The 26,850-nt window shown below is 43.2% G+C and overlaps 1 protein-coding gene across 6 annotated transcripts in view; it reads left to right on the top strand.

The window, feature by feature from the left end:
- The window catches only part of FAT3 (FAT atypical cadherin 3), a 502,317-nt gene that overhangs the window by 140,138 nt on the left and 335,329 nt on the right, over positions 1 to 26,850 (top strand). For all 6 annotated transcript variants that reach the window (XM_075266169.1, XM_075266167.1, XM_075266168.1 and 3 more), the window contains one exon: positions 7,394 to 10,707. In XM_075266169.1, the coding sequence (XP_075122270.1) occupies positions 7,425 to 10,707 (3,283 nt within the window). In that variant the 5' untranslated portion in view covers positions 7,394 to 7,424. The remainder of the gene's footprint in view (positions 1 to 7,393; positions 10,708 to 26,850) is intronic.

Here is a 26,850-nt window from a genome sequence, read left to right as displayed (position 1 = left end):
ATCCATCTTGTTAAGGGGAATATGACCATGAAATTCCATGATTTCCTCAACCGTGTGCAGTGATACATATAGGATGTCTTATCTTCATCTCCAACCATAGTGTTGATGGTTTTCCTCTAGGTATTTTGTTCATATTTCATATATATTTTGTTCAAATTCAGCCTCTATCTTTCCATTCTTCTTGCTAACACCCATTTTCATTCTATCCATCCTTGTTTTCGAGGGTCATTTTCTTCCTCTCCATTCACCTTGATCATGGTCATCCTTTCCCTCTCCATCCATCTTGTTGATGGCCATCCTCTTCATCTCCATTCATCTTGTTGATGGCCTCCTCTTCTCCATACATTGGTTGATGGCCATCCTCTTCATCTCCATTCATCTTGTTGATGGCCTCCTCTTCTCCATTCATTGGTTGATGGTCATCCTCTTCATCCCCATTGTTTTTGTTGATGGCCTCCTTTTCTCCATTCATCCTGTTGATGGTCATCCTCTTTATCTACATTGATCTTGTTGATAGCCTCCTCTTTTCCATTCCTCTAGTTGGTGGTCATCATCTTCATCTCGATTGTTTTTGTTGATGGCCTCCTCTTCTCCATTCATTGGCTGATGGTCATCCTCTTCATCTCCATTGATCTCATTAGTGGTATCCTCTTGTTCATCATTTATCCAATTGATGGTCATTCTCTTATTTTTCTTTCATCCTGATGACGATCCTCTCCATTCACCTTGATCATGGTCATTCTTTTCCTCTCCATCCAGCTTGTTGATGGTCATCTTCTTCATCTCCATTGATCTTGATGATGGCCTTCTCTTCTCCATTCATTGGTTGATGGCCATCCTCTTTATCTCCATTGTTTTTGTGGATGGCATCCTCTTCTCCATTCATCCTGCTGATGGTCAACTTCTTCATTGTTCTTGTTGATGGCCTACTCTTCTCCTTTCATCCTGTTAATGGTCATCCTATTCATCTCCATTGATCTTGTTGGTGGTCTCCTCTTGTTCATCATTCATCTTGTTGATGGTTATTCTCTTACTCTTTTTCATCCAGTTGATGGTCACCTTCTTCTTCTCCATTGATCTCGTTGGTGTTCTCCTCTTGTTCATCATTCATCCTGTTGATAGTCATTCTCTTACTTTCTTTCATCCAGTTGATGGTCACCTTATTCTTCTCCATTGGACTTTTTGATAGTCTCTTTATCCATCTTTTTTTCCTGATGCCCACCCTTCCTACATTTATTTCAACTCCTCACAATGAACTTCACCTTATCATAATTCGGAATATGCAAAATAAGAAAGACCTTCAGTCCGGTCATTTGCTCTTCAAGTCTAAGGTATTCCTTGGCATAAATTACCTTGCCATCTTTAACATCTTCGCCAACGTCAGCATTCTTAGACACGTCATGTTCTGATGGTCTTTTCTTTTTTTAATAACAGTCTTTACTGACTTAATGCGCTTCTTCTACAGAACATTTCATTTTCCACTTCAAATTGTAAAGTGCAGGAGCTGAAAATATTTTAGCTGGCTGCATGTAGATTATTTTTTCACACTACCTGATATCTTGTTATCTCCTTCTCTGGATCTCTTTTCACACACAACAGAACATTTAAGTACATTCGTGTTTCCATGCCTCATGCTTGAGAGCTCTTAAGACTCCTAGTTTTGCTATAAACTCTCTGTTCACCTCTCGTTGCGGCTCTTCTTTCTCCACTTGACCTACTTTCTGTTTCGCTATTGAAACAGAACTGCAGTGACAGTAAATGCTACAATCTACTTTTAAGGTTCTGGAATCTTTTATGTCATTGTTAATGTCAATAGGGCATGGAATAGAAAACACACCTTTGCGTCTTAGCGCAGAATGTGTTCCTCGACTGAGAGAACAACATCAAACACAAGTACTATTTTTGTATAGGTATTTTTCGTATAATATAGAGCCTCGATTTTCTTTGAAAGCTCGATAAGGTCTTTCTTGTTCACATCAAACAAGCAATGTCAATAACATATACAACTATCTGCAACAATGTGGCTGCTATGGGGCCTTTGAAGAGGACAACCAACCCTGGTAGACCCTATCCACTTTAATACTAGATAGAAAGTGTTACGGGAACAGATGCAAATCTGAGCTAACAGTGAGAACCAATACTAGATACTCAGAATTAAATGGTAAACACGGTGCCGTTTGTTCAACAGCACCAGCTCCAACCCCACAATGGTTTTCACCAGAGCCCCAGATGGTGGGGATGGACTTGGCTCTTGGCAGAGTGTTATGGGTTGGAAACACCAAACACACAGCGCACCACAAATCACGGCAAACCAGACACCGAGATCTCTTACCAACAGATGTTTGTGGTTGGAGTGAAGGTCCTAGGAACTAGAAAGCTGTGGCGGGTGGTCAGAAGGTGGCAGCAGAGAGTAAAGTGTAGTCGTATGGTCCAGGGTCGTCACCAAGAAAGAAACGCAGTACAGTGGGTAATCCAATGGGGATGTCAGGCAGGCAGAGTCGGTAACGGAAATTCAGGAAACGGAGGTCTAGAGGCAAGCCAGGGTCATAAACAGGCGCAGACACAGAATAAAATCAGGAGGCAAAGGCAAGGTCAGAGGTCAAGGCAAGGGGGTCAAACACAGGAAAATACTTACTATTAGGACACAAGATCAACTGAACAGCCAGCGATGGGCCAGAGCCAGAGTCAACATTAAATAGGCTCCAGCCCGCGAGTAGGCCATAAACCGGAAATCCCCCGTCAGGCTCAGGAGGAGGTCGGCAACTCCCACGCAACGTTGCGAAGGTACCGGCCCTGCCTTCCAAGACCTGGAAGTGAGGGATCCGGGAGCACAGCAGACTCTGAACAATGCCGGGGAGGTTCTGGGACTGCTCCTGACAGAAAGATCCTATATCCCACAACCCCACCAAGCAATCACATTATTTACAAGTATTTAGGGGGAGAATTGGCTCAATTGTCATGGATGAGATAGGCAAAGACCAAGCTCTTCTGTTTTCGGTGACAAAACCTGGCACCATAATTGGAGGCCCTGGTTTAAACTCTACTATGGGGTTTCCCCTTTTCTATGTAAGACCTACAGAAAGAATGACCAACTGATCAAACTAATAAACTAGCCGTACGTCCTCTATAGATCAGTGTTTGGCTGACAGCTATTGCTCCCAACTCCTCCCTGCATGCGCCTGCTTGACTTGGCCAAGTGTTCATCTGTTTTCATTGGCAAAGGGGCGCAAGCCAAACACCTTGGGTGATGAGTAATCTTTCCTAACAGCGCAGGATCAGGCTTGTTGAAATTCAAAATCTTTAATTCGTCTTTGCCCAACATCATCTTTTAGGGGAAAGTCAGGACGCCCCCGCCCCCATAAACATTGGATAGATATCCAGTCCAGCTGAAATTGGCAAGTTTGGTCAAAAATAATCTAATATGGTGGCAAGTTCCACCTTACGAGGAGGACGTATGTACCTCTTCTTTGACCAGCTATAGAAACATTTCTTGGATCTACCACTACTTATCTGGCCAACCATGGTCATTTAGGTTCCTTCAAGTCTCTGGAACGTCATTCAAGTTGCCAATTAAGTATAGATAACGTCTTGAGAATATTTTTGCGTAATGGTAATGTAGAATGAACTTTTTGCCATGTAGAACAATTGAAATAATTAGGAAATTGGATTGAATCAGAAGCTACAAGAGCGTCAAGTACTGGTGCGTTGGAGGTCTTTTGGAGCTCACCTTGATGGTCTCATTGAGACTTCTTTTATTACAACGCATACAGGTGTATTTTGAGGAACGGCACTTAACATCATCTCCAACTTTGTGTGTTCGTGTCTGTGATTTTCATTAAATACTGGCATCTTGCATAAAGAAATAACAGCGTGATGTTTGGCACCAGCCTCATCTGTAGCTAAGTAATGCACTTAGCATCATTACAAGCCTTAAATGTGCTCATTGAGGACTCTAATTGCATTTTAAATTGGTTTGTTTTTCAGTTGAATAGGCCGGAATGTATCGAGAGAGAGAGAAACAAAGTGGGAGTGAAAGAAAGGCGAAAAAACAACACAAAAAGACGCTCCTCTATTAAAAAGTGCCAATTACGAGAACTTGCTCCTTTCGCGGCGGAAGGCCACTCACTGTGTACATTGTGTTGATCACTTTCACTTAGATCCAAGTACATTTATGACACCAGACAAGAACCTTAGACCTGATTGTTCTTTACGGAAAGTTTTTGTTTCCGAGAACTTAAAGGAATGATCTCGAGTCTTGGCTTGTCGTAGATCACACCAATGGAGGCCATCAGGCCTAGTTTGAGATTCGGTAGAGAACCTTAACGTCTTTGACAACACTCCAAAGAACCCCAAATCTCCGGCATTTAAAGCTATTCACGATTCCGAATGTATATTTGGATGCCATCTATTTCTTCCACCATATATGTGTAGGCTGAGTTCATTTAAGTGTTCTAACTGGAGACACCTCTGGTATTGGCATGTCACCCATAAGAACAAAGTATTGGGCATGTCAAAAGTCAACAATACCCTTCTTTCCCCATGATCAACTGTTCGAGGATGAGACCAGATTCTGCCCTACACAAAAAATAGCCACTGAGTCCAACCAGAATGTCTTCTTTCCCCATCAGATGATCTTGGCCTACCCCAATAAGCATACGATAGTTGACCTGTCTTGCCGAAATCATCATGTTCGGGCCATCTTTGTTCTTGTAAAGTCGCCCAAATAGTCCTTTGTCTAGAAATGTAACCTTTATGGAAATTCTTAAAGAGCGGTAAGTCCAATCCCGACTGTGAAATTTGCTCGATCGCCGATCGGGATCCGATCTTTTCCAATCCCGATCACTCAACCTGGCCAATGGCCAGTAGCCAAGTATTGTGGGAACTAACATGAGACCTCGATCCTGCCGAAAAAGATTGGGATCGGAATTCCGATCGCGATCGTGAAATTTACCTGATCACCGATCGGAATCCGATCTTTTCCGATCCCGATCGCTCAGCCCTAGCAGTAAGGAATTTTAGCCACTCTATAGTCTTGATAGTTATCAGTGGTCTAAGTTCTCTATCTACTAATGGGATCTTCTAAATTTCCATATCTCAAGATTATTTTTTATCCTTTACTCACAAACCCCCAAATCCTGCAATCTCATTGACCAATTTTTGCTAAATTTAATCTTCTAAAGTCACTTTTTTGGATTCATGTGAGGGTCTTGTGTGCTTTAGAAGATGTCCTGGTAAATGTTGGGAATGGAGCTTTGCCTCCTAACAAAATTGGGGCAAATAATGGTTTAAGTCTACTCCAGCTCCTACAGTTTTTGGCACATGGACCACACGAGATGCCCCAAAATGACTCAACTGACTATAATGGGTTTGTGGAGATAAAAAATGAATAGATACATGTCTGAATAAGACCATAGGTTGTCAAAAACAGACAAAGGTTCGACCATATAAACGTATTAATGAAATGGTGGAAGTTTTGAGGAGTTAATCTCCGAGTTTCTAAAGATCCTCCTAAGACAATTGTTGTATATTAGTGTTGTATATTTGTTTCAACGACTCTGCCGAAATAAGATAACTGAGTAATAAACATCTTCTTGTTCCTTCAGAATTGCTGCTACATTTCATCCGTTTTTGTCCACCGAGATCTGTTCTTGAGAATCACTATATTACAGAACGATCTCACAATATTAAATGCGTCACATGGGTCCACCTTTCCGTGTTGTGCCAAATTCCAGCTCCGCTAAATTATATCAGTAACTATATTGAGCGATACATTCGAGAGATTAAAGTTAACTGGCAATAACACAATAAATTCAGGTTAAAATAACAAGGAAAGTGAAAACTTTTTTAATGACTGATATCAAGGGAGATAGTGCCGGCACATTCCGACGGATTCAAACAGCTTATCGATGGGGGCGTCGGATTTCGGACCTCCATCAATCTGCTATCGGTGACCCATCCTAAGCACAGGTTATCAGTAGTATAGTCCTAGACAATCCTGTTAAGAAGGGATTAGGATTTTTTTCTCTTTAATGCTAGGAACACTTGACGCAATGGAGTTGGGGAAGAACGTTTGGTGTTTCGTTGAAAATAAGACAGGATCTTATATAATTTTTTTGTTCCGAAAGATGGGCTAGGGGTTATTTTCAGGGGATGTCTTATTTTTTTTCTATGAACAACAATCCACTCACCAGACCCCTTGTACCCAATAGTATTAGAGTTGGCAAGTGCCAATGGTGGATGGGCTCCTGACATGTCAACCTCAGGTTACTTCCATTGCAGCAACGTTCCACTGTAGTCAAGTGTAATGGTTGGCTCCCCCTAGTGACCGGGAGCAGCCACAATGCTCGGGCTCGGGAGTGGAGTGATACTGGTAGTCAACCCTTATTGTTGTGGAGAACTCTCTCACTAGTGCCATCTTGAACAGAGAGCTCCCTTAAAAGGATTCTACCACTAAAGCAACATTTTTTCTAATTACCACATTGGAATAGCCTTAAGAAAGGCTATTCGTCTCTTACCTTTAGACGTGGTCTCTGTGGCGCCGTTCCTTAGAAATACCGGTTTTTACTGGTATGCAAATGAGTTCTCCGCAGCAATGAGGGCGGGCCCAGCGCTCAAATGGCGATTGGAACATCCCCACCGCTGCCCAAGAGCTCACTCCAGTGCCGCCTACTTCTTCAGCTGCAACCCCGCCTCTTCCGTCTTCCGTCACGGCCCAACTTCCGACGCCTGCACAGTACGCTCCTGTATTGAACTACAAGAGCCATTTTTGGGAGGTCACTCTTGCTCTTGTAGTCTTTCTCTGCACAGCGCATGCAGTTGCGTTCGGTATTCTGTTCTGCGGAACGAAGGGTAAGTAGATAGGTTAGGTTCACCTGAATCAACCAGTGTTTTCCTCTTGTGAATTGGTTTGTCCGTTGCCAAGATATCGCTGATCTTGTCAATACACAATTGTGATCTTTGGACCAATGAGGGCGTTGCTGTTGAACCAAAGAAGTAACTCCCTCATTGTTCTGAAGAGCTCAATTGCATATTGACAAAAGCAAAATCTTGGCAACAAAGGCAGACAATGCTAACCTATCTATCTGTAGAGCTGGGTTGTTATTCTGGGTTCTGTAAACACTCCTTTTAAGAGTTGGGGATGCTCCAACACTGAAGACCAAAAATGGGTAAAAAATGCCCAATGCAAAATTGGGCCAATAAATTAAAAAATGTAAGGCTTCTACATAAAACAATGAAATTTTAAAAAGTTGGTAGTGGATAAATCTTATTACAATGTTACATTCACCATAGATAAGTTTTTGATTCTTATTTCAAATTTTTATTTCGGTCTTTTGTGAATTTTTGACATTCAATTTTTTTTCTTACACAATTTATTCTTTTGTTTCCATTACAGGAGCAATAAAAATGATGGAATAGCTGTAACCATGGATCTCTTGAGAGGCATCCGGACATCGCCCTCCAGTGTCATCACCTTATTATTTCTAAATTTACTCTTTAAATTATGTATTGGTCTCCAAGGAACCTCACCTCAGATCTTCCAGTTTACACATTCGACGTACAATGCCACAGTATTCGAAAATTCCGCTGCTCGGACTTATCTCAACAGTCAAACCAAAATTGGCATCAAACTGGCCAACCTTTCCTGGGATATCAAATACAGGATAATGTCTGGGGACGAGGAAGGGTTTTTTAAAGCGGAAGAGTTCGTCATCGGAGATTTTTGTTTTCTACGGATACGAACGAAAGGAGGAAATTCTGCCATTTTGAATCGAGAAATTCAAGACAGCTATTTATTATCCATAAAGGCCTCCGTGAGAGGGGAGGACTTGGAGGCCTGGGCAAAAGTCAACGTGCAAGTCTTAGACATGAATGATTTACGTCCTTTGTTCTCCCCAACCACTTACTCTGTTACCATAGCGGAAAGCACTCCTATAAGGACGAGCATAGCACAGGTTACTGCCACCGATGCTGATATTGGATCCAATGGCGAATTTTATTATTATTTTAAGAATAAGGTAGACCTCTTCTCTGTCCATCCTACCAGTGGGGTCGTATCCTTAAGCGGGAGGCTAAATTACGACGAGAAGAATAGATACGACCTGGAAGTTTTAGCTGTAGACCGTGGCATGAAATTGTACGGCAACAATGGCGTAAGTAGCACTGCCAAACTTTTTGTTCACATTGAACGTATTAATGAACACGCTCCTACAGTCACCGTGGTCACTCACATTCCATCCATGTTGGACGTGGACCCTTCATATGCCGTTGTTACCGTTGATGATAACGATGAAGGTGCCAATGGAGAAATCGAATCCGTTGCCATTGTCTCGGGAGACGAGTTGCAACAGTTTTCACTGGTGAAGGAGGGAAAATGGATGAACGAGTATAAAATCAAACAAAAAAGTCCTATTGATTGGGATAACTTTCCATATGGTATAAATCTGACACTCCAAGCGAAAGACAAGGGGTCTCCTCAAAAGCTCTCGGAATTCAAATCTGTTCATATTGCCAGCCCGGAAAAGGAAAAGGTGAAACCTCAATTTGAGAAAGATGTTTATGACGTCACCGTCAGCGAATTCTCACCTCCCGGTGCTGTCGTAACAGCGGTGAAGGTACAACCTTCATCTCCATCTGTGGAATACAAAATTTCCGAAAGTGAAGATTCCGATTATTTTAGGATCAACTCCAGGACGGGACTGATCACCACAACACGGCATTTAAATTTGGGAGGGAAAGATACCTATGAAATTGAAGTCATTCTGAAAAACAATGATATTAAAGCAAAGGTCATCATAAAATTGGAGGATGCCAATGATAACACCCCAGAGTTCCAACAGACCTCATATGAAGCATTTGTCAACGAAACCGTGCCTGTTGGAACCAGCGTTCTGATGGTTGTAGCATTCGATAAGGACAAAGGAGAAAATGGATATATTACTTATAGTATTGCCAGCTTAAACTCCCTGCCATTTGTCATTAACCAGTTTACGGGAACCATCAGCACCTCTGACGTTCTAGATTTTGAGTCTTCTCCCGAAAGTTATAGGTTCATAGTAAGAGCTTCCGATTGGGGGTCTCCATATCGCCATGAGAGTGAAGTTAACGTCACCATTCATATAGGAAACATAAATGATAATAAGCCCTTATTTGAAAAAGTAGCTTGCCAAGGGGTCATCTCTTTTGATTTTCCAACTGGTGGGCACATTACTGCCGTCTCAGCCATCGATATAGATGAGCTAGAGCTTGTCAAGTATAAAATAATATCAGGGAACGAACTCGGTTTCTTCTACTTGAACCCGGATTCCGGGGTCTTACAACTTAAGAAATCTTTCATCAGTTCAGGTCTTAGAAACAGTAACTTTGCCCTTAAGATCACTGCCACGGACGGGGAAAACTTTGCCGACCCTATGTACGTGAACATTACAGTAGTCCATGGTAAGGTCCCATCGAAGTATTTTGACTGTAAAGAAACGAGGGTTGCCCAGAAGTTAGCAGAAAAACTTCTCAAAAAATCCAAGGCTAATGCCAAGTTAAACTATGAGGACAGCTTGTTTGATTTCTATTCCATAAATAGGCAGCCCCCTCAATTTGACAAGTCATTTCCTTCAGATGTATCAGTGAAGGAGGACCTTCCCGTAGGTTCCTCGATACTAAAAATTAAAGCCACTGACCCTGACTCTGGGTTTAATGGAAAGGTACTTTATACGATCACAGATGGTAATGTTGATAGCTGTTTCACCATTGATCTAGAATCTGGCCAAATTAGCGTGCTAATGCCCATGGATCGAGAGACTTCCGATAAGTATCTTCTCAATATCACAGCGTATGATTTAGGCAAACCTCAAAGATCATCATGGCGATTGTTGACCATCCACGTCAACGATGCAAATGACAACAGCCCCACCTTCCTTCAAGAAAGCTACTCGGCAAATACTCTAGAAAGCACAAGCATAGGGACGGAATTGATTCAGGTGGAAGCTCGAGACAAGGATATTGGCCCAAATGGGGAAGTATTTTATTCCATTTTAACCGACACCAAAAAATTTGCAATAAACAGCTCTACTGGAATAGTCTATGTAGCCGATCAACTGGACAGAGAACTTATGTCTAACTACACACTGAAGATCGAGGCAAGGGACAAAGCCGAAAATGGTCAACAACTTTTTTCAGTCGTCACCCTAAAGATCTATTTGGATGATGTCAATGATTGTGCCCCAGTTTTTGTACCTTACAGTTACACTTCTAAGGTACTGGAAGATCTACCAGTGGGTACTGTCATATCTTGGCTTGAAACCCAAGACCCGGACCTTGGACTTGGTGGTCAAGTCCGTTATTCCTTAGTGAATGACTACAACGGCAGGTTTGAAATAGACAAAACCAGTGGAGCTATTCGCCTGAACAAGGAATTAGACTATGAAAAGCAACAATTCTACAATCTAACAGTACGCGCTAAGGATAAGGGTCGTCCTGTTTCTCTGTCATCGGTTTCGTTTGTGGAAGTGGAAGTGGTGGACGTCAACGAGAATTTACATACTCCCTATTTTTCGGATTTCGCTATAACTGGATCTATCAAGGAGAATTCACGCATTGGAACTAGTGTGCTGCAAGTTTTGGCAAGAGATGAAGATACTGGCCGAGATGGGGAAATACAGTACTCTATAAGGGATGGCAGTGGTCTCGGAAGATTCAATATCGATGAAGAAACCGGTAAGTGACGCAATGTTTTGTGGCCAATAAATATACAGCTCCAATTTTTTACTATCTGTTCAGATTTATCTTGGCTTCTAAAGCTCTGTATCTCAAGATGTGAAGCACGCTTGATTATCTCTATATTAGCTTTATTAAGGGCTTGATTCAGATTTCAAAAAGTCTACATTTTCAAAAATAGCACCACACGACCATGACGATGACTAGTATTCCAGTGCAGATCCATTCTCCATGCGGTTGAATGTGCTTCAATAGAACAAGCAGCCGATGGAAAAAAGTGGTGACGTTCCAAAAAACCCCAAGCTTTTTCTAAACTCGGACCAACCCTTCCCGAAGCCATACTCACTTCACCGGACCCCCACCAGAGGTTTATTAGGTCCCCTCTGGTCTCATTTCGACACACAGGAAATGGCTGGAAATGCCCTCTAGTGATTGGCTGAACAGGCATTTCCTGTGTGTAGAGACGGAACAGGAAGTAGAGATCAACAAGATCTGGATTGGTGAGGCCAGTACTGATTCTTTTGTTTTTTTACCCATTATAAACATGTATCTTTTATTTCCTGCCCTTTAATGTGAACTGTAACAAATAATATATGACTATTACTGTATTTGGAGTTATTAGTAGGGATCCTATCATTAGAATCCCTTTTTTTCTAACAAACACGTAGGAATATCCTTAATAAAGGCTATTCTTCTCCTACCTTTAGATGTCTTCTCCTTGCTGCCGTTTTCCGTCTTTATGCAAATGAGTTCTCTCGCAGCTCTTGGGGAGGTCCTGGGGGCGTCCCCAATGCTGTGAGAGAACTCTCCAGCGCCGCCTCCATCTTCTTCAGGAACCAGCCTCTACACATCATCTTCCGGCCTGGCTTTCAATCTTCTGTGCATGCGCAATCGGCTCTGCCAGTGGGCCTCAGGCAGAGACAACTGCTCCTGCATGTGGCCATTTATTTGTGGCCGCTTATAACACAAAAATGGCCGCGCGCAGGTGCAGTCGGCTCTGCCTACTGGCAGAGGCAATTGCGCATGCGTAGAAGATTGAAAGCCAGGCCAGAAGACAACGCGTAGAGGCTGTTTCCTGAAGAAGATGGAGGCGGCGCTAGAGAGTTCTCTTGCAGCATTGGGGACGCCCCCAGTGCTGCCAGAGAACTCATTTGCATAAAGACAGAAAACAGAGTAATTACCAGAAGGCGGCGTGGAGAAGACATCTAAAGGTAGGAAATGAATAGCCTTAAGAAAGGGTATCCCTACGTGTTAGTTAGGAAAAAAGGGATTCTAATGTTAGGATCCCTTTAATATGGCATTAAGAATCGGTTAATCCATATCTGACCGCTCAAGCAAATTAATAGTCCCAAAAATTCACCTCTATCTGGTTCTTAAATGCCAGGCCAAAAACTTCAGCTGAGTCAGCCGGGTAATTTGGACTCCAGCCTGTTGAGATATGTGTAAAAGCCATTCGGCAATATGATCTCTGATACTTAAAGTCATTAGCGGATTGCTATTGGCCCGGTGGCAGCTAAAACACCTCTGAATAATTAATCTTCTGTCTAGTTACAGAGAGACTCGCGGATTGAATTACCTTACACTGACAGGCCTGTTTATTTACCGTTTGTTTAGTTCATGCGCTCATTATGAAGTGGCCATCGATTTTAGGTTAAAGGTTTGCCGCAAATCCAGATGTGTCATGGATTATTAGCTAAGGCAATTAATGACGGCTGGCGGCACCTATGCCTTATGTCTTGATTATTTTTCTTTTCTTAAAGTTGCATCCTGGGTGTAATGGAGTCGTACATCTCAATAGATCTACGTAATAGAGTCGGACTATGGGTCATTGCCCGATTTGTACGTAGGTTGCGGCTAGTCATCTATATGATTTGTTATCGGTCCCATTATACTGTCACTGGTAGAATTAATCTATGTCACTCGTACACAAATGTTATTCTGTATATTTGCCCTTGTTTTAGAGTAAATACGTTTTCGGAGGTAACGTATGTCAAGAGAAGGTACTCAAGGGTCAAGAGAAGGGTCTTATGTCAAGAGAGGGGTCTTTCATAATCTTATGGGTGGTATTGTCATCAACATCATCATTGTTATCTAGTGGAGAGACACCAAATCAAAGATGAAAATTGGATCCCCATGTGGTGAGACCAAAGTCATTGCATAGATGATGCACCCAAATCCTGCGTTCTTTTGACACATACTCTAGCAGTGGACGCCGATGCTTTCATTTATGCCTTGGGTTCAGACCATCAAACCCATATCTGCCTTTGGTCGATGGACTTGGTGCTTGTTTGTCCCAATCTACTTTCTGTGATCTTCAGCCTGCTATACATTTTAGAGAGCAGTTGACCCAACCGATATGTCTCTCGACTCCTCCATAGACAATCACCCAAACAGCCATATTTCATGAATGGAAGGCGGAAAAAGCCCCTTCTGGGACACACCTAGAAAAGAGACCCCATATTGAAGATCAAAATTGGGTCATCATCTAGTACTAGTTGAGACCAAAGATGTTGCTCTTTAAGATGTAGAAGTATCAGCACCCAAACCCTGGGTTCCTTTGTCACAGTGGAGATGCCTTTATTCTAAATGCCACATGGTAGGATGGAGTATTGTTGTAAGATTTACATTGCATTTAGAATCTTCAAGATATTCCTCTGCTTCTAACCATCATACCCTGATCCATCTTAGATTGGAGAAACTTGATGCTCCACCAATATCCTTTAGATGACCCCTAACCAAAAAGCAGTGCCCCCTTTCCCACCCATATACCCTTGGTTGAGCATACATATATCCTGAATGGAAAGAGGAGAGAAAGTCTTTGCTAGAATCTCCTGAGAACCAAAGGACTGACCATGTTAAATTCAACGGAGAAAATAACGTAATGTACATGGCCAGTTGAAGTTTGAGTCTCCACTGGTGTTTCCAAAAAAATTGGACACCTTTGGGCAACGGGCTCTCTACCCAGGCTTTCACCAACCCTTTAGATAAATCCAAAGCTGGGCCCCTGTCTAGACATGACCCATAGCTCTTGATCAGTTTTTACGATATGTTCATCCATGAATGTTGCTATCCCTCTCTTGCTCCTCATATACAGGATACTTGTATCTTCCACCTAAGGTTTAGGATTGTTCCGTATGGAAGGCCACATGTAATGGCTCTTGGAGTGGTTTTACTTGCGTCAAAGTCTTACTCTTTATGGAAGTCTTCCATGGCTTTACCTAGATAGTGTAGTATCTTCTCTTAAAGGTCATTGACGGTCAACAGAGAAATTAAAATATGTGATTTACTTGTTAGGTACCGGTTGTAGCAGTCCCAAAACAGAACATAAAAACTTCTCTTTGACAATGAATTTATATACATATGCCCATCTGACCAGATTTATTTTACAAGCTGTTAACAACAGAAAGTTGAGGAGTCAGAGAGTAGGCGTAGGAGAACAGAAGATCCTGCTGAGATCTATATCTGCTTTTCCCACCACTTATGTTGTTTCGGGGGCCTTAACGGCTCTTATGTTCTCGTGAAATTGTGCGCTCGAAATGTTCACACTCGGTTTTGGCAAAGCCTATTGAAATGATAAATCTTCGTATGTCTTGAGTTTAAGATATAGTATAACCAGAAGTGAGCTCAGCTGTTGGGAAAAAATTGCTCTAGGTAAAGCATGCTGTCCATACAGTTACTGAAGAACGCCTTTACGTGGAGACTCGGAGAGGCCATTTGTTGAGCTGTGATCTCTAAAAATAAATCTGGTCTGTCAATCACTGGAATCTGTGGTGTCTTAAAGGGGTTGTCCAGGATTCCATAAAACAAGTCCCACATCTGTCCACTGTTTGTGTTTGGTATTGTCTCATATCCTCATTTATTTCAATGGAGTTGAGTTGCAGGACCAGACATGGTCCAAGGACCAGGTGCTCATGGTGCTGCTCAAGATGATGATCCATGACAATATAATAATACCGTTATATTAAGAAGTTCCAATACGGCAAGGGGGACCATTAACCCTTGTACATAGTTTTGACACACATGGACATTTCTTCTCGGGATATTCGTTGGGAGATATACTAGTTTAACTTTGAATTGTTGGCAAGAAAATAATTGGAGTGCTCCATCCATATTCACCAATCCCTTGCCACTTCCATTCTGAGACTGATCAGGTTTCCACCGGTCTCTACTTCCTGACACCATCTTGCCAAACAATGATGGTCCCATCTTGACATTCACGGTATGTCAAGATGGGACCAGGAATTAGAGACCAACAGGGACGTGGGCAGAATAGAAATGAGAGTGACATGGCTTCGGTGAAATGGCTTCTTTTTTATTCCACTCTGCTCCCACTTTGTTCTGGTGGAAAACCTCTTCAACGTAAGTCATTTAGTAAGCCAATAAGACAGAACAAGACTCTCCAAGAGTACTTGACCCTACTTAAGGCTCATGGACATTTTGCAGGGCTTTGTTTTACTAGTCCCAGACCTCTGTATACTTCCAACTTCTAGAAAGAGATATTTCTATATGATAAAATTGTTGCCTGTATCATCAATTACAGCAATTTCCAATTTTTCTGCTCTAGAACCCATATGGTGTTGTATGGCGGTACGATATGGCGGGTGTAGAGAATTCTTAGAGCTCTGTGACATTCCCAGTAGATCAGTAGAGATTAGGATTGAGCCGATCTTGAGATTTCAAGATCGATTTTAAAATCCGATTTCCGATCATTTTCCAGCCGATCTCGATCCTGATCGCGATCGTGAAATTTGCTCGATCGCCGATCGGAATCCGATCCTTTCTGAACCCGATCCTCAACCCTAGTCAATGCTTCTGTATGGGAAAAGTCACTTTTAGGGTTGAGCCGATCTTGAGATAACCTACGATCTCGATCCCGCTGGAAAAGATCGGGTAGGAATTCCGATCTCGATCGTGAAATTTACTCGAGCGCCGATCGAAATCCGATATTTTCCGATCCCGATCGCTCAACCCTAGTAGAGACTCAGCCTTGGAAATACAACCATAACAATGTATTATATCATGTTATAAACAGTTTTTCTCGAGTTCGTCGTCATAAGTCTACGACTAATTTTCCCTCCGGTTTCCCGTGAATATAAAGGCTGCTTTCTACTCACGGCTCTCAAGTTATTCAGACGATCCCTTTGTCTTTTGTGTGCGGTAAAATATTCAAATTATTTCCATACTTTGATATTTTTTTTCAGTTCCTTTTTGGTTTCTATTATTGCTTTCATCACTTTCTTATAACAACCTGAGACTCTTCTAGAATAAGATGCCTGTTAATGGATAAGAACATGGCTAAACTCAATACAGATGTTGTACACCTCAACGGCTTGCATCAAGTCTATGAAGGGCCTTGTGTTCGAATGCAAATTCGACCATGAATATTTTTGGGGTGTGAAAGTAGCCTGTCCTCAATGGCGGTTTAAAGAGTCTTGTGAGGTCTTTCAGGCATTTATACAGTAATTGAATCTCTGTAGAAGAGATTACCCAACACTATTTTCCATGAACGTATCGAAAACTATTGATGTGTTGAAGACCTTGGAAGCTCCTCTCGATTGATTTTTTTTTTCTCCTTTGCTTGAGCCATTTGAAATTGAAATGAGGTTTCAAAAATTGCCATGTGGACTAAAAGCAAATGTGTTCTCGAGGGAGAATGCCGCCGAGAGTCAAAAAAAAGTCAAAAAGACTATTGTTGGATACAGGAGAGTCAAACCGTAGACCTAGACTACAAAATGTCCACTTGGCAGAACATGAGAAGTAAACGTCTACATTCGAAGGTTCTCGGCACATGGGATTGTTCTCCGTCCATGGTGGATACTGTTAGGACATGGAAAAGCTGACGGAAATTTAAAGAAGGGCTATTTTATATGTATTTTCTACCAGAACGGTCATAAAGGTATGGAGAACCGAAACCATCTGAGAGAACATAGCAAGGCCTTAGGGCAACAGACAGTAAATAATTCCACGTGTTCTCACAAGCTCGGTGCTTGTATCATGAAACAAGGGAGGCCATTGTGTTCGGCCATAAATACCGCTATATCATGATAAATCATGTTGATAAGAGTAGCCCCAGGCAAAGCTCATACACACATGGGGCTCAACCTTAGTTAGTCCTTTTTGCGAGCTTTCAGTCGGTTTCATGATACATTAAAGATGAACCAACAGTGGACCCAATTTGATGGTATTTTTGATCAGAGTGTGCATGAGATGGATTCTGATTTTATTCTTCTATAAAAGGGGAGGAATTTGTTAGGACAGACATTCCGTATGTCTCACCTTTCTTAATCTTTTGCCCCACCTAATGGTAGATGTGCCTGACCCCAGCCTCCTAATAATTCTGGTACCCCTCAGGAGAACTGAAAGTGACACCAGTCAGGGACTGGCAGGGGTGTAACTTGAGAGGGTGCAGTCACACTGGGGCCCAGACACCTTAGGGAGCCCATAAGCACTGGCATCAGTATTGAGATTGCAGCTTCCATCTGGCCTATAAACCAAGAAGACCCACAGATTACCCTTAGATTAAACTCCTTAGCACCCGTAACCACCACTATCAAGAATTCGCTGTAGGGATGAGGTAGGGGGCCCCAGACAAAAGATTGCACCAGGGCCCATAAGACTTTAGTTACACCACTGGGGACTATGGGAAGAATATGCAAATCTGTCTTCCATGATGTAATTAGGAAGTCAGCTGCTGCCTCAGTATTGCAAACCAATAGAGGGCGCTCACTGGAATGTGCAAGCCTGTCTTCCCTGATGTAGTTAGGAAGACATAATTCCAGTGAAATAACCCAATAAAGGTTGCAAGGGAGCAACCTTTATTGGGTTATTTCACTGACTTCCTAATTACATCATGGAAGACAGATTTGCATATTCTTCCCATGGTCCTTTGTGAAGTGGAGTGCTAAAGGCTTAATAAGTCTCCACACACCTATATGGTGGTCTCTCCCCAAGGAGTGACAATATCCCCTTAACCACTGGGGACTGGCATAGATTTCTTGGGTAGCTCACAACAAAAAGATCTCACCAATCTCCCACCCACCGGTCTCAACTTCTTGGTCCTTTGCAATGACCACTTAGCCAATTTTTGGTCACAGCCATGATCTACCTCAACCAGTGATGGGATGAGCATCCTTTCCAGTGTGTCGAGAGGAACTAAGAAGTAGAGCCCGTCGAGGGGACTGGAAAGCAACATAAAGGGAGTGTTGGAGGACTTGTGATATGAGTGAGGTGAATGTTGAGACAACAGTCGAATGGTTGGTTCTTCAAGGTAATGTGTTGAACACAGGAAAAATGGTAAGTGTAAGGGACCGACAAGGGCCAAATTGTGATAGCTAGATGATTGGGTCAGGACACCTCCATTATTAGAAGTCTTTGGTATGCAGTGGAAAGAACCTACCAAAAGTGGTCAATGAAAGGTCAACTGGTAACAGGATTATGGCTGCCCAAGTTACATGGGGACCAAAAATTAGCCCAACTGGCCTGGTCCCAAAAAGAAATGGTGTAGAACAAATTCCTAAAAAAAAATATTCCTTCTATGAAATGAAATATGTCAGGGCACAGGTGGTTTTATGGTTCAGTCTGATTGGTTTATATACTGGATATAGAATGTTTTTGGTTCATTTCGTTAACCTTAAAGGGGTTGTTCACCTGTTCCTTTATCATAAATTGATCAACTATCAATTTCCCTGTAGCATTACCCAGTTTCAGTGGGCTGTGTGGACATCCTGGGTTCTCCAGAGAGGGGCGCTCTTTGTAACTACTTTCCTCTAGTTTTTGTAGTACAGTATAAAACAGAACAGATCGTTGCGACAGTTTCACATCAAATCTTTTTTTTTTTTTTTGCACCATGGATGATGAATTATACATTTATATGTCATGTAGGGCAGAATGAAGGATTATTTCTAAAGTAAAAAAAAAAAAAAAAAAAAAAAAAAAAGTGCCACAAAAATGTGAGTGTGAACCCGGCCTTATCTCATTGCACATTCCTACAATGTGTCTGTGCGGGCTCTCCAGCTCGTTACAAATTAGCCGGCGTTAATGAGGCAGCAAGTCTAATCAGTAGAGGACATTCATCATGGCCGGCCACACAACAGCACAAGACACTTCCCTGAGGGGTATATTTTAGGGAGAGGGCAGCTGGGGAAAGAGGAAAGGACATTTGTAATTCAAAGGTTCTTCTCAACATATTCTACAGGTCCCATTAGTCAGTGCTACAAAGTCTCAGCCTGAGGTCATAATGCAAAGCGGTGTCTGCACCTACAATAACAATGGCGCTTATATATATATATTTTCTTCTTAAAGGTACTTTTCTATGATCATTTGATAATCCAACAAGTGTCACACAAGGTTGTCGCATTTAAGGCATTTGTCTATTCTGTCTATGTAATATCTATCTATCTATCTATCTATCTATCTATCTATCTATCTCCTATCTATCTATCTATCTATCTATCTATCTATCTATCTATCTATCTTCTGTCTATCTATCTATCTCCTATCTATCTATCTATCTATCTATCTATCTATCTATCTATCTCCTATCTATCTATCTATCTATCTATCTATCTATCTATCTATCTTCTATCTATCTATCTCCTATCTATCTATCTATCTATCTATCTATCTATCTATCTATCTCCTATCTATCTATCTATCTATCTATCTATCTATCTATCTATCTATCTCCTATCTATCTATCTATCTATCTATCTATCTATCTATCTATCTATGATCTATCTCCTATCTATCTATCTATCAAATCAAATCAAATCAAATCAAATCAAAAAATGCTTTATTGGCACGTCCGAATAGGTATTTGGCATTGCCAAAGCTAGTAAAGTGTGTGTGTGTGTGTGGGGGGGGGGAGTTGGGTTGGGTGGGTGGTGGGTATGGGGGGGGGGGGGTTTGGGTTATAACAGTCCATGGAGTCTCATCTTCCTCTTCGTTGGTGACTGCTATATGGGGGGGGTTGGAGGTGGGGTGGGGCAGGGCGGTTTGTTTGGGGTATAACAGTCCGTGGAGTCTCGTCTTCCTCTTCGTTGGTGGCTGCTATATGGGGAGGTGGGGGTGGGTGGGGCGGGTGTTTTGGGATAAATATAACAGTCCATGGAGTCTCATCTTCCTCTGGTTTGGTGACAGCTGGTCACGTATTGGGCAGCGATCTCCACAGTGGCCTCTTCTTCTCCCAGTAGGATGTAGAGTTTCCTCTTCTCGTCTGCAGATATGAAGTCTGGGATGTGGGCAGAGAGTCTTTGGTAGTAGACGGCCCTCACAGCTGAGTATTTGGTGCAGTGTAGCAGGAAGTGGGTCTCGTCTTCTAGGACCCCCTGGTCACAGTGCTGGCACAGTCTCTTCTCCCGTGGCTTGTACGTCTGCCTGTATCGCCCCGTCTCTATCTCTAGGTTGTGGGCGCTCAGTCTGTACCGACTCAGGGTCTGTCTGTGCTTGGGGTGGCGTATTCTCTCCAGGTAGGTGGCCATGGTGTAGTCCCTTTGTAGGGATTGGTACACGGTGAGTTTCTTGGAGTTATTTATTTCATTTCTCCATTCTTCAATGTACCGCTCTCTGTTTGCCTCTGTGGTCGCCTTTATTTCGGCCTTGGTTATCATCTGTTGGTGTTTTTGGTTTGGTGGTTGGCTGCTGTTTGGTTGGTGAATGTCTGGTTTGCTCAGGTGGCTTAGCCATGCTTGGTGGTGGTAGGAGTCGGGCTTGCTCACCTGGATGTGTGCCTGGAAAGCTAGCGCCCTCTTCTGTATGGTGAGCCATAGGGGGAGTCTGCCTAGCTCTGCCCTGCAGGCTATGTTGGTGGTGTTGCGATGGACATGGAGCAGGTATTTGCAGAACTCCAGGTGGAAGTTCTCTGTTGGGCTGGAATCCCACCTTGACTGGTCTGGGTAGGTGGCTGGGCCCCAAACTTCACTGCCATAGAGAAGGATCGGGGTGATGACTGCGTCAAATATCTTCAGCCAGACCCTCACCGGTGGTTTGAGGTGGTACAGTTGTCTTCTGGTGGCGTAGAAGGTTCTGCAGGCTTTTGCTTTCAGGGTTTCTATTGCTGCTTTGAAGCTTCCTGATTGGCTGAGCTCCAGCCCCAGGTAGGTGTAGCTGTTGGTTTTCTCCAGTGTGGAGCCGTTCAGTGTGAATTGTGGGGTGGTGGAGGCTTTATTGTGGCCCTTCTTCTGGAATACCATGATTTTGGTCTTCTTCTGGTTGATGTGTAGGGCCCATGTGGTGCTGAATTTTTCCAGCACTGCCAGGCTTTCTTGGAGGTCTTTCTCGGTGGGGGCCAGGAGTAGGAGGTCATCGGCGTATAGCAGGAACTTCACCTCTCGATTGTTCAGGGTGAGGCCTGGGGTTGGTGAGGCCTCCAGGGCTGTAGCCAGTTCATTGATATAGATGTTGAAGAGCGTTGGGCTCAGGCTACAGCCTTGTCTGACCCCTCGGGCCTGTTGGAAGTATGCGGTCCTTTTCCCATTCACCTTCACACTGCACTGGTTTCCGGTGTAGGAGCTCTTGATGACGTCGTACGTTCTTCCTCCTATTCCACTCTCTAGGAGTTTTAGAAGTAGGCCTGGGTGCCATACTGAGTCGAACGCCTTCTTAAAGTCCACGAAGCAGGCGAATATCTTGCCTCTTCTGGTGTTGTGGACGTGTGTCTTGATGAGGCTGTGCAGGGTGTAGATATGGTCTGTGGTGCGGTGGTTTGGCATGAACCCTGCTTGGCTCTTGCTGAGGACCCCGTGTTGTGTGAGGAAGGTGAGGATTCTGTTATTGATGATGCTGTTGAACAGTTTCCCCAGCGTGCTGCTGACGCAGATCCCTCTGTAGTTGTTGGGGTCATATTGGTCCCCATTCTTGTAGATGGGGGTTATGAGCCCTTTGTTCCAGTCTTCGGGGAAGTGTCCAGCATTGAGCACGAGGGTGAATAGCTTTGCCAGTGCCGCGTGTATTGCTGGAGGGCTGTATTTCATCATCTCTGGTAGGATGCCGTCAGGGCCACTGGCCTTTTTGCCTTTCAGCAGGACAATTCTTTCCTGTATATCTTTTATGGTGATTGGTGAGTCCAGAGGGTTCTGGAAGTCTTTGATGACTTTCTCCATGTCCCTCAGTTTGGTGATTATCTGTTGCTGTTCTGGAGTTAGTTCTTCTTCTGGGATGTTTTTGTAGAGACCTCTGAAGTAGTTGAGCCAGATATTGCCATTTTGGATGTGGAGAGAGTTTTTCTTGGGCTTTGTGCCCATGTGGTGCCAGGTCTCCCAGAATGAGCTGTCCTGGAGGGAGTCCTCTAGTTGCTCGATTTTGTGGGAGAGGTATCTCTGTTTCTTCTCTCTGAGGGTGCCCTTGTATTGCTTGCATAGATTGTTGTAGGCTTCCCTCACCTCCTTGTTGTTGGGGTCCCTGTGTTTTTGGTTGGAGGCTGTTCTTAGGGTATGGCGTAGTGCTCTGCAGTCGCTGTCGAACCATTTGTGGGACTGTTTGTTGGTTTGTCTTATGGATTTGGTTCGTTTCAGGCCTGCTAGTTCTGCTGTGGTCTGTAGGATGTACTTGAGATCCTTCACAGCTCTGGTGACTCCCTGTTGGTCTGGCTGATAGGTGTTTGTATGGAAGTTTGTGAGCAGTGTCTTGATTTCGGGTCGGTTGGTTGCGTTGGTATATTCTATGGCCTGGTGGTTGGCCCATTTGAAATGTCTTGGTAAGTTGTAGAGGCCGGACTGTTGGGGCTCATGTGTGGGTGTTTTGTTCCTGGTTCTCATGTATAGTAGGATCTGGTTGTGGTCTGATAGATGGGAGTCAGGTGCGATTGTGAAGTCTTCAATGTCTGACAGGTCTGCGTCTGTAATGGCATAGTCCACCACACTGTTGCCCACTTGAGAGTTTAGTGTGAAGCGTCCTCTGGGATCGCCTGTGGTACGTCCGTTTATTATGTACAGTCCTAGGCTTCGGCACATGTTCAGCAGTTGTCTCCCACTCTTGTTGACAATTCTGTCTTGGCTGTTTCTTCTTGTCTGTGTGGGTTCTGGGTGGTGGATCTCACTACCGTGCGTATGTGGGTTGTCGTCCGGGGGCAGGTAGTCTAACTCTGTGCCTGTCCTTGCATTCAGGTCTCCGCATATTAGTACTCTGCCTTTGGGTTGGAAGTGGACGGCTTCCCTTTGTAGGACCTCGTAAGTGTCGGGGTGGTGGTAGGGGGACCCTGGTGGGGGCATATATACTGCACAGAGATAGATGTCCTGCTGGCCGCTGAGGATGGAGCTGCTTATTTTTATCCATATGTGATTAGTTCCACGTTTGGTAGCTTTTACGTGTTCTTTGAGCTCCTCCTTGTACCATATTAGTATGCCTCCTGAGTGGCGGCCATGTTTGGTGGTCTTATTTTTCTGGGCGGGCACTGAGAGTTCCTTGTAGCCCATGGGTGTTAGGGACTCGTCATCTGCCCGGGTCCATGTCTCTAGGAGGATTTGAATGTCTATGTTTTTTAGTCTGTCTATGAAGTCTGGATCTTTTGATTTAGATCCAAAGGCTGAGGCGTTCAGCCCTTGTATGTTCCAACTACTGATAGTTAGTGATTTCATCTTCAGTGTGTAAACCTTGTAATGAGCTGTCCTGCAGAGGACGGGCTGGGTTCTTGGTTGGTTGCAGTGTGGCCAGGTATTGGTTTATGTGCATTGCTGTTGTGGCCATTGTAGTGATCGCATGCTCTATTCTCTTTATTGTCTCTATGTTGGTGCTCTGGGTTGCTCTGGTTGGCTTTTTCTTGATAGGTGGCATCTTTGGGGGGTTCTGTCTTGGATATTGGCGGTTGTCGGGTATTATTTCCATGACTCTTTGTTTTGTTTGTTGTCTAGGCCCGGGGTCTCTGTTGAGCACTAAGTCTTTGAATTCCTTCGCTAGGAGGCTGACGCCATGTTTATTGAGGTGTTTGTCATCATATAGGTGACGCTTATCTATGGAGGGGTGTTGTGCCAGGGTGATGCCTGATGTTTGTCTGATTCTGGTCGCCAGCTCTTTGTTGATCCCCATGATGGTAGCTTCAGAGATGTCTTCTCGTGGGAGCAGAGATGACAGGATGATACTACTGTCTGGGAACTGTTGCTTTGCTTTCTCTGCTAGTTGGACCAGTTGGCCCGCTATCTGTTGGGGCTGGTCAGAGAGATCTTCTGTGCCTGTGTGTATGACAATGTGTTTCGGGGTAGTGAAGAAAGGCTTGCAAATGACAGTATTGGCTTTTTCAATGGTTGGGCTGTGGATTTTCTTGACTCTTTGCCGTGGGAAGAGCTTTCTTGTATTAATGTACTTGCCATTGGAGTCTATGATCAGGACTATATCTGGGTTTGAGGTTCTCGTTGTTTGGGTTCTCTCTGGCTCTATGTCTGGGGTGATGGGCAGTTCTGGGCTTTCTTGTGATGTTTGAGGCATTTCTGGCTTATCGATACCTTGATCAGAGACTGTTGTGTTTTCCTCCCCCTCTTCCTTAGATCTTATCTCTTGTGTCTGTAGTTTCAGGCCTGATAACTCTTCCTTTAGTTCTGTGATTTCTTGTAGGCACTGCGTCATTTTATCCCACAGCTTGACATTCTCTTGCTGGCAGGCTGCTATCTCTTTTCTCAGATTTGTGCTTTCCTGGATAAGTTTGTGGATGGCTTTTGTGTCACCATTTGTGCTGGACAGTTCGTTGACATTACAGTTTCTATTATAATTGTGTTTATAGATAGTAAAATCTCTCTCCAGCCGGGATACAGTCTCTGTGAGGGACTCCAGTGAGAAGTGTGAGGAGTCGGGGGAGGGCTTGCTGGCTTGTGTCTGTGTACTGGCAGTGTTGGGGGATGTCACGGGTAATTCACCTGAGTCAGTGGGTGATCCTGTGTCTGTGCCCCTTTTTAGTTGTGCCTGATTTTTGATCTCTGGGAATTTTTCTATATATTGGTGAAGCCTATCTTCTCTTCCTTGAATCATTAAAGTCCCATTAGAAAAAATCGATGTTGTGAGAATCACTTCGCCGGCCCCTTGTGGGTTTTTTATTCTGATTGTTATTTTGCCTGTATCTGCCTCTTCTGTTGTTGTACTCTTGTAGCAGTCACATATTGCATGCTGCCAGGCTCTTATATAATCGGTGTGCATAATGAGGTTAGTCATTCTTTGGTTTGATGTGTAATCGGCAAACAGGGTCTCAGCATGGGCTTTGAGGAGATCTTTCTTTGCATTTTTCTTTTCATTGGCACTCATGTTATCAGGGTATGTAATCTGTAGAGTGGCCTGCCCCCCGCTGTGTACAGAGACAGTGCTCTTAGCATAACAGTCAATGTCCTCATTCTCTGTGGCCAATTTCACACCTTCTGGGATGCCTGACACCCGGCTGTGCTGGGACCTTGTCCTAGGTTCTGTTTTATCCATGGCTATGGAGCTCATACTAGGTTCATCTAAGAATTCCATCTATCTATCTATCTATCTATCTATCTATCTATCTATCTATCTCCTATCTATCTATCTATCTATCTATCTCCTATCTATTCATCTATCTATCTATCTATCTATCTATCTATCTCTTATCTATCTATCTATTATCTATCTATCTATCTATCTATCTATCTATCTATCTATCTATGATCTATCTCCTATCTATCTATCTATCTATCTATCTCCTATCTATCTATCTATCTATCTATCTATCAATCATCTATCTATCTATCTATCTATCTATCTATCTCCTATCTATTCATCTATCTATCTATCTATCTATCGCTTATCTATCATCTATCTATCTATCTATCTATCTATCTCCTATCTATCTATCTATCTATCTATCTATCTATCTATCTATCTATCTATCATCTATCTATCTATCTATCTATCTCCTATCTATCTATCTATCTATCTATCTATCTATCTATCTATCTCCTCTATCTATCTCATCTATCTATCTATCTATCTATCTATCTATCTATCTATCTATCTATCTATCTCCTATCTATCTCCTATCTATCTATCTATCATCTATCTATCTATCTATCTATCTATCTCCTATCTATCTATCTATCTATCTATCTATCTATCTATCTATCTATCTATCTATCTCCTCTATCTATCTCATCTATCTATCTATCTATCTATCTATCTATCTACATGATCTATCTATCCTGACCATCTCATTGGTTGGGCTGTATCATACCAAGTTATTATACTGTTGGAAATAGAAATTGGTATGGAATTCTATATTCTAAGCCCGGTACTTGCTTGAGGCTTGGCATATGCCATGCAGAGAAAAAAAAAAGGCGCCATTACCATCAGCTCTTGTTATCCTGTTTTAAGATTTATTGAACGGCTCTAGTTGCAAAAATTTCTTTGGAGAAGTCTCCTAAGTGATTTCCATAGCAATTAACTTAGATGATTAACATTTCTCATCAGTAACGTAACTTGTGACGATGACGGAATATTCTTCCAAGAACTTGGTTTATCGGATGTACCCTTGAGGATCAATTGGAAAAAGGAGGAGGAGGAAAAGAATATTCTGTATAACTTTGCTGATAAGGTGGAAGTTCTGTGTCAGTCAACTGGACATTTTGGCCATTTGGTATGGTGGTGAGAGACTCAAAGAAGTCAATTCCTGGCCATTCCTGGTCATTCCTGACCTCATAGTGTCACTAAGGTACTGAGAACTTGGATGTAAGTGCCATAGCTAACGTCTATGAGATTGCTGTGGAGTTCCAAAAATTTTGTTCCACAATAGTAAAAACAACATGACCAAATGAGGACAGGGTCATACGAAAACCTTGGGAAGGTCTCATATATAAGCATGGACAGAGATTATGGTAGACCAATTCCAAAAGAAAATGCCCATCTTGTTTTGTATGTTTCTAACCAATGTTGGGTAAGGTTCCTTGCAGTGGCGTAACTAGGAATGGGGGGCCCCGTGGCGAACTTTTGACATGCCCCCCCCCCCTTCCTGACCGACACCGAAGACCTCGACCAACCGATCCCCCCCCCCCCGCCGCATTCCTGCGCGCTCTATTTTCCCCCATAGTGGCCCCTGCACAGAGTATTATGCCCCATAGTGGCCCAGTACACAGTAGTATGTCCCATAGTGGCCCCTGTACACAGTATTATCCTCATAGTGGCCCCTGCACACAGTATTATGTCCCTTAGTGG

Source organism: Leptodactylus fuscus, chromosome 2 (genome assembly GCF_031893055.1).
Source record: "Leptodactylus fuscus isolate aLepFus1 chromosome 2, aLepFus1.hap2, whole genome shotgun sequence".
NCBI lineage: Eukaryota > Metazoa > Chordata > Amphibia > Anura > Leptodactylidae > Leptodactylus > Leptodactylus fuscus.
Note: the sequence above shows the minus strand (reverse complement) of the source record. Positions and strands in the feature narration are given on the sequence as shown.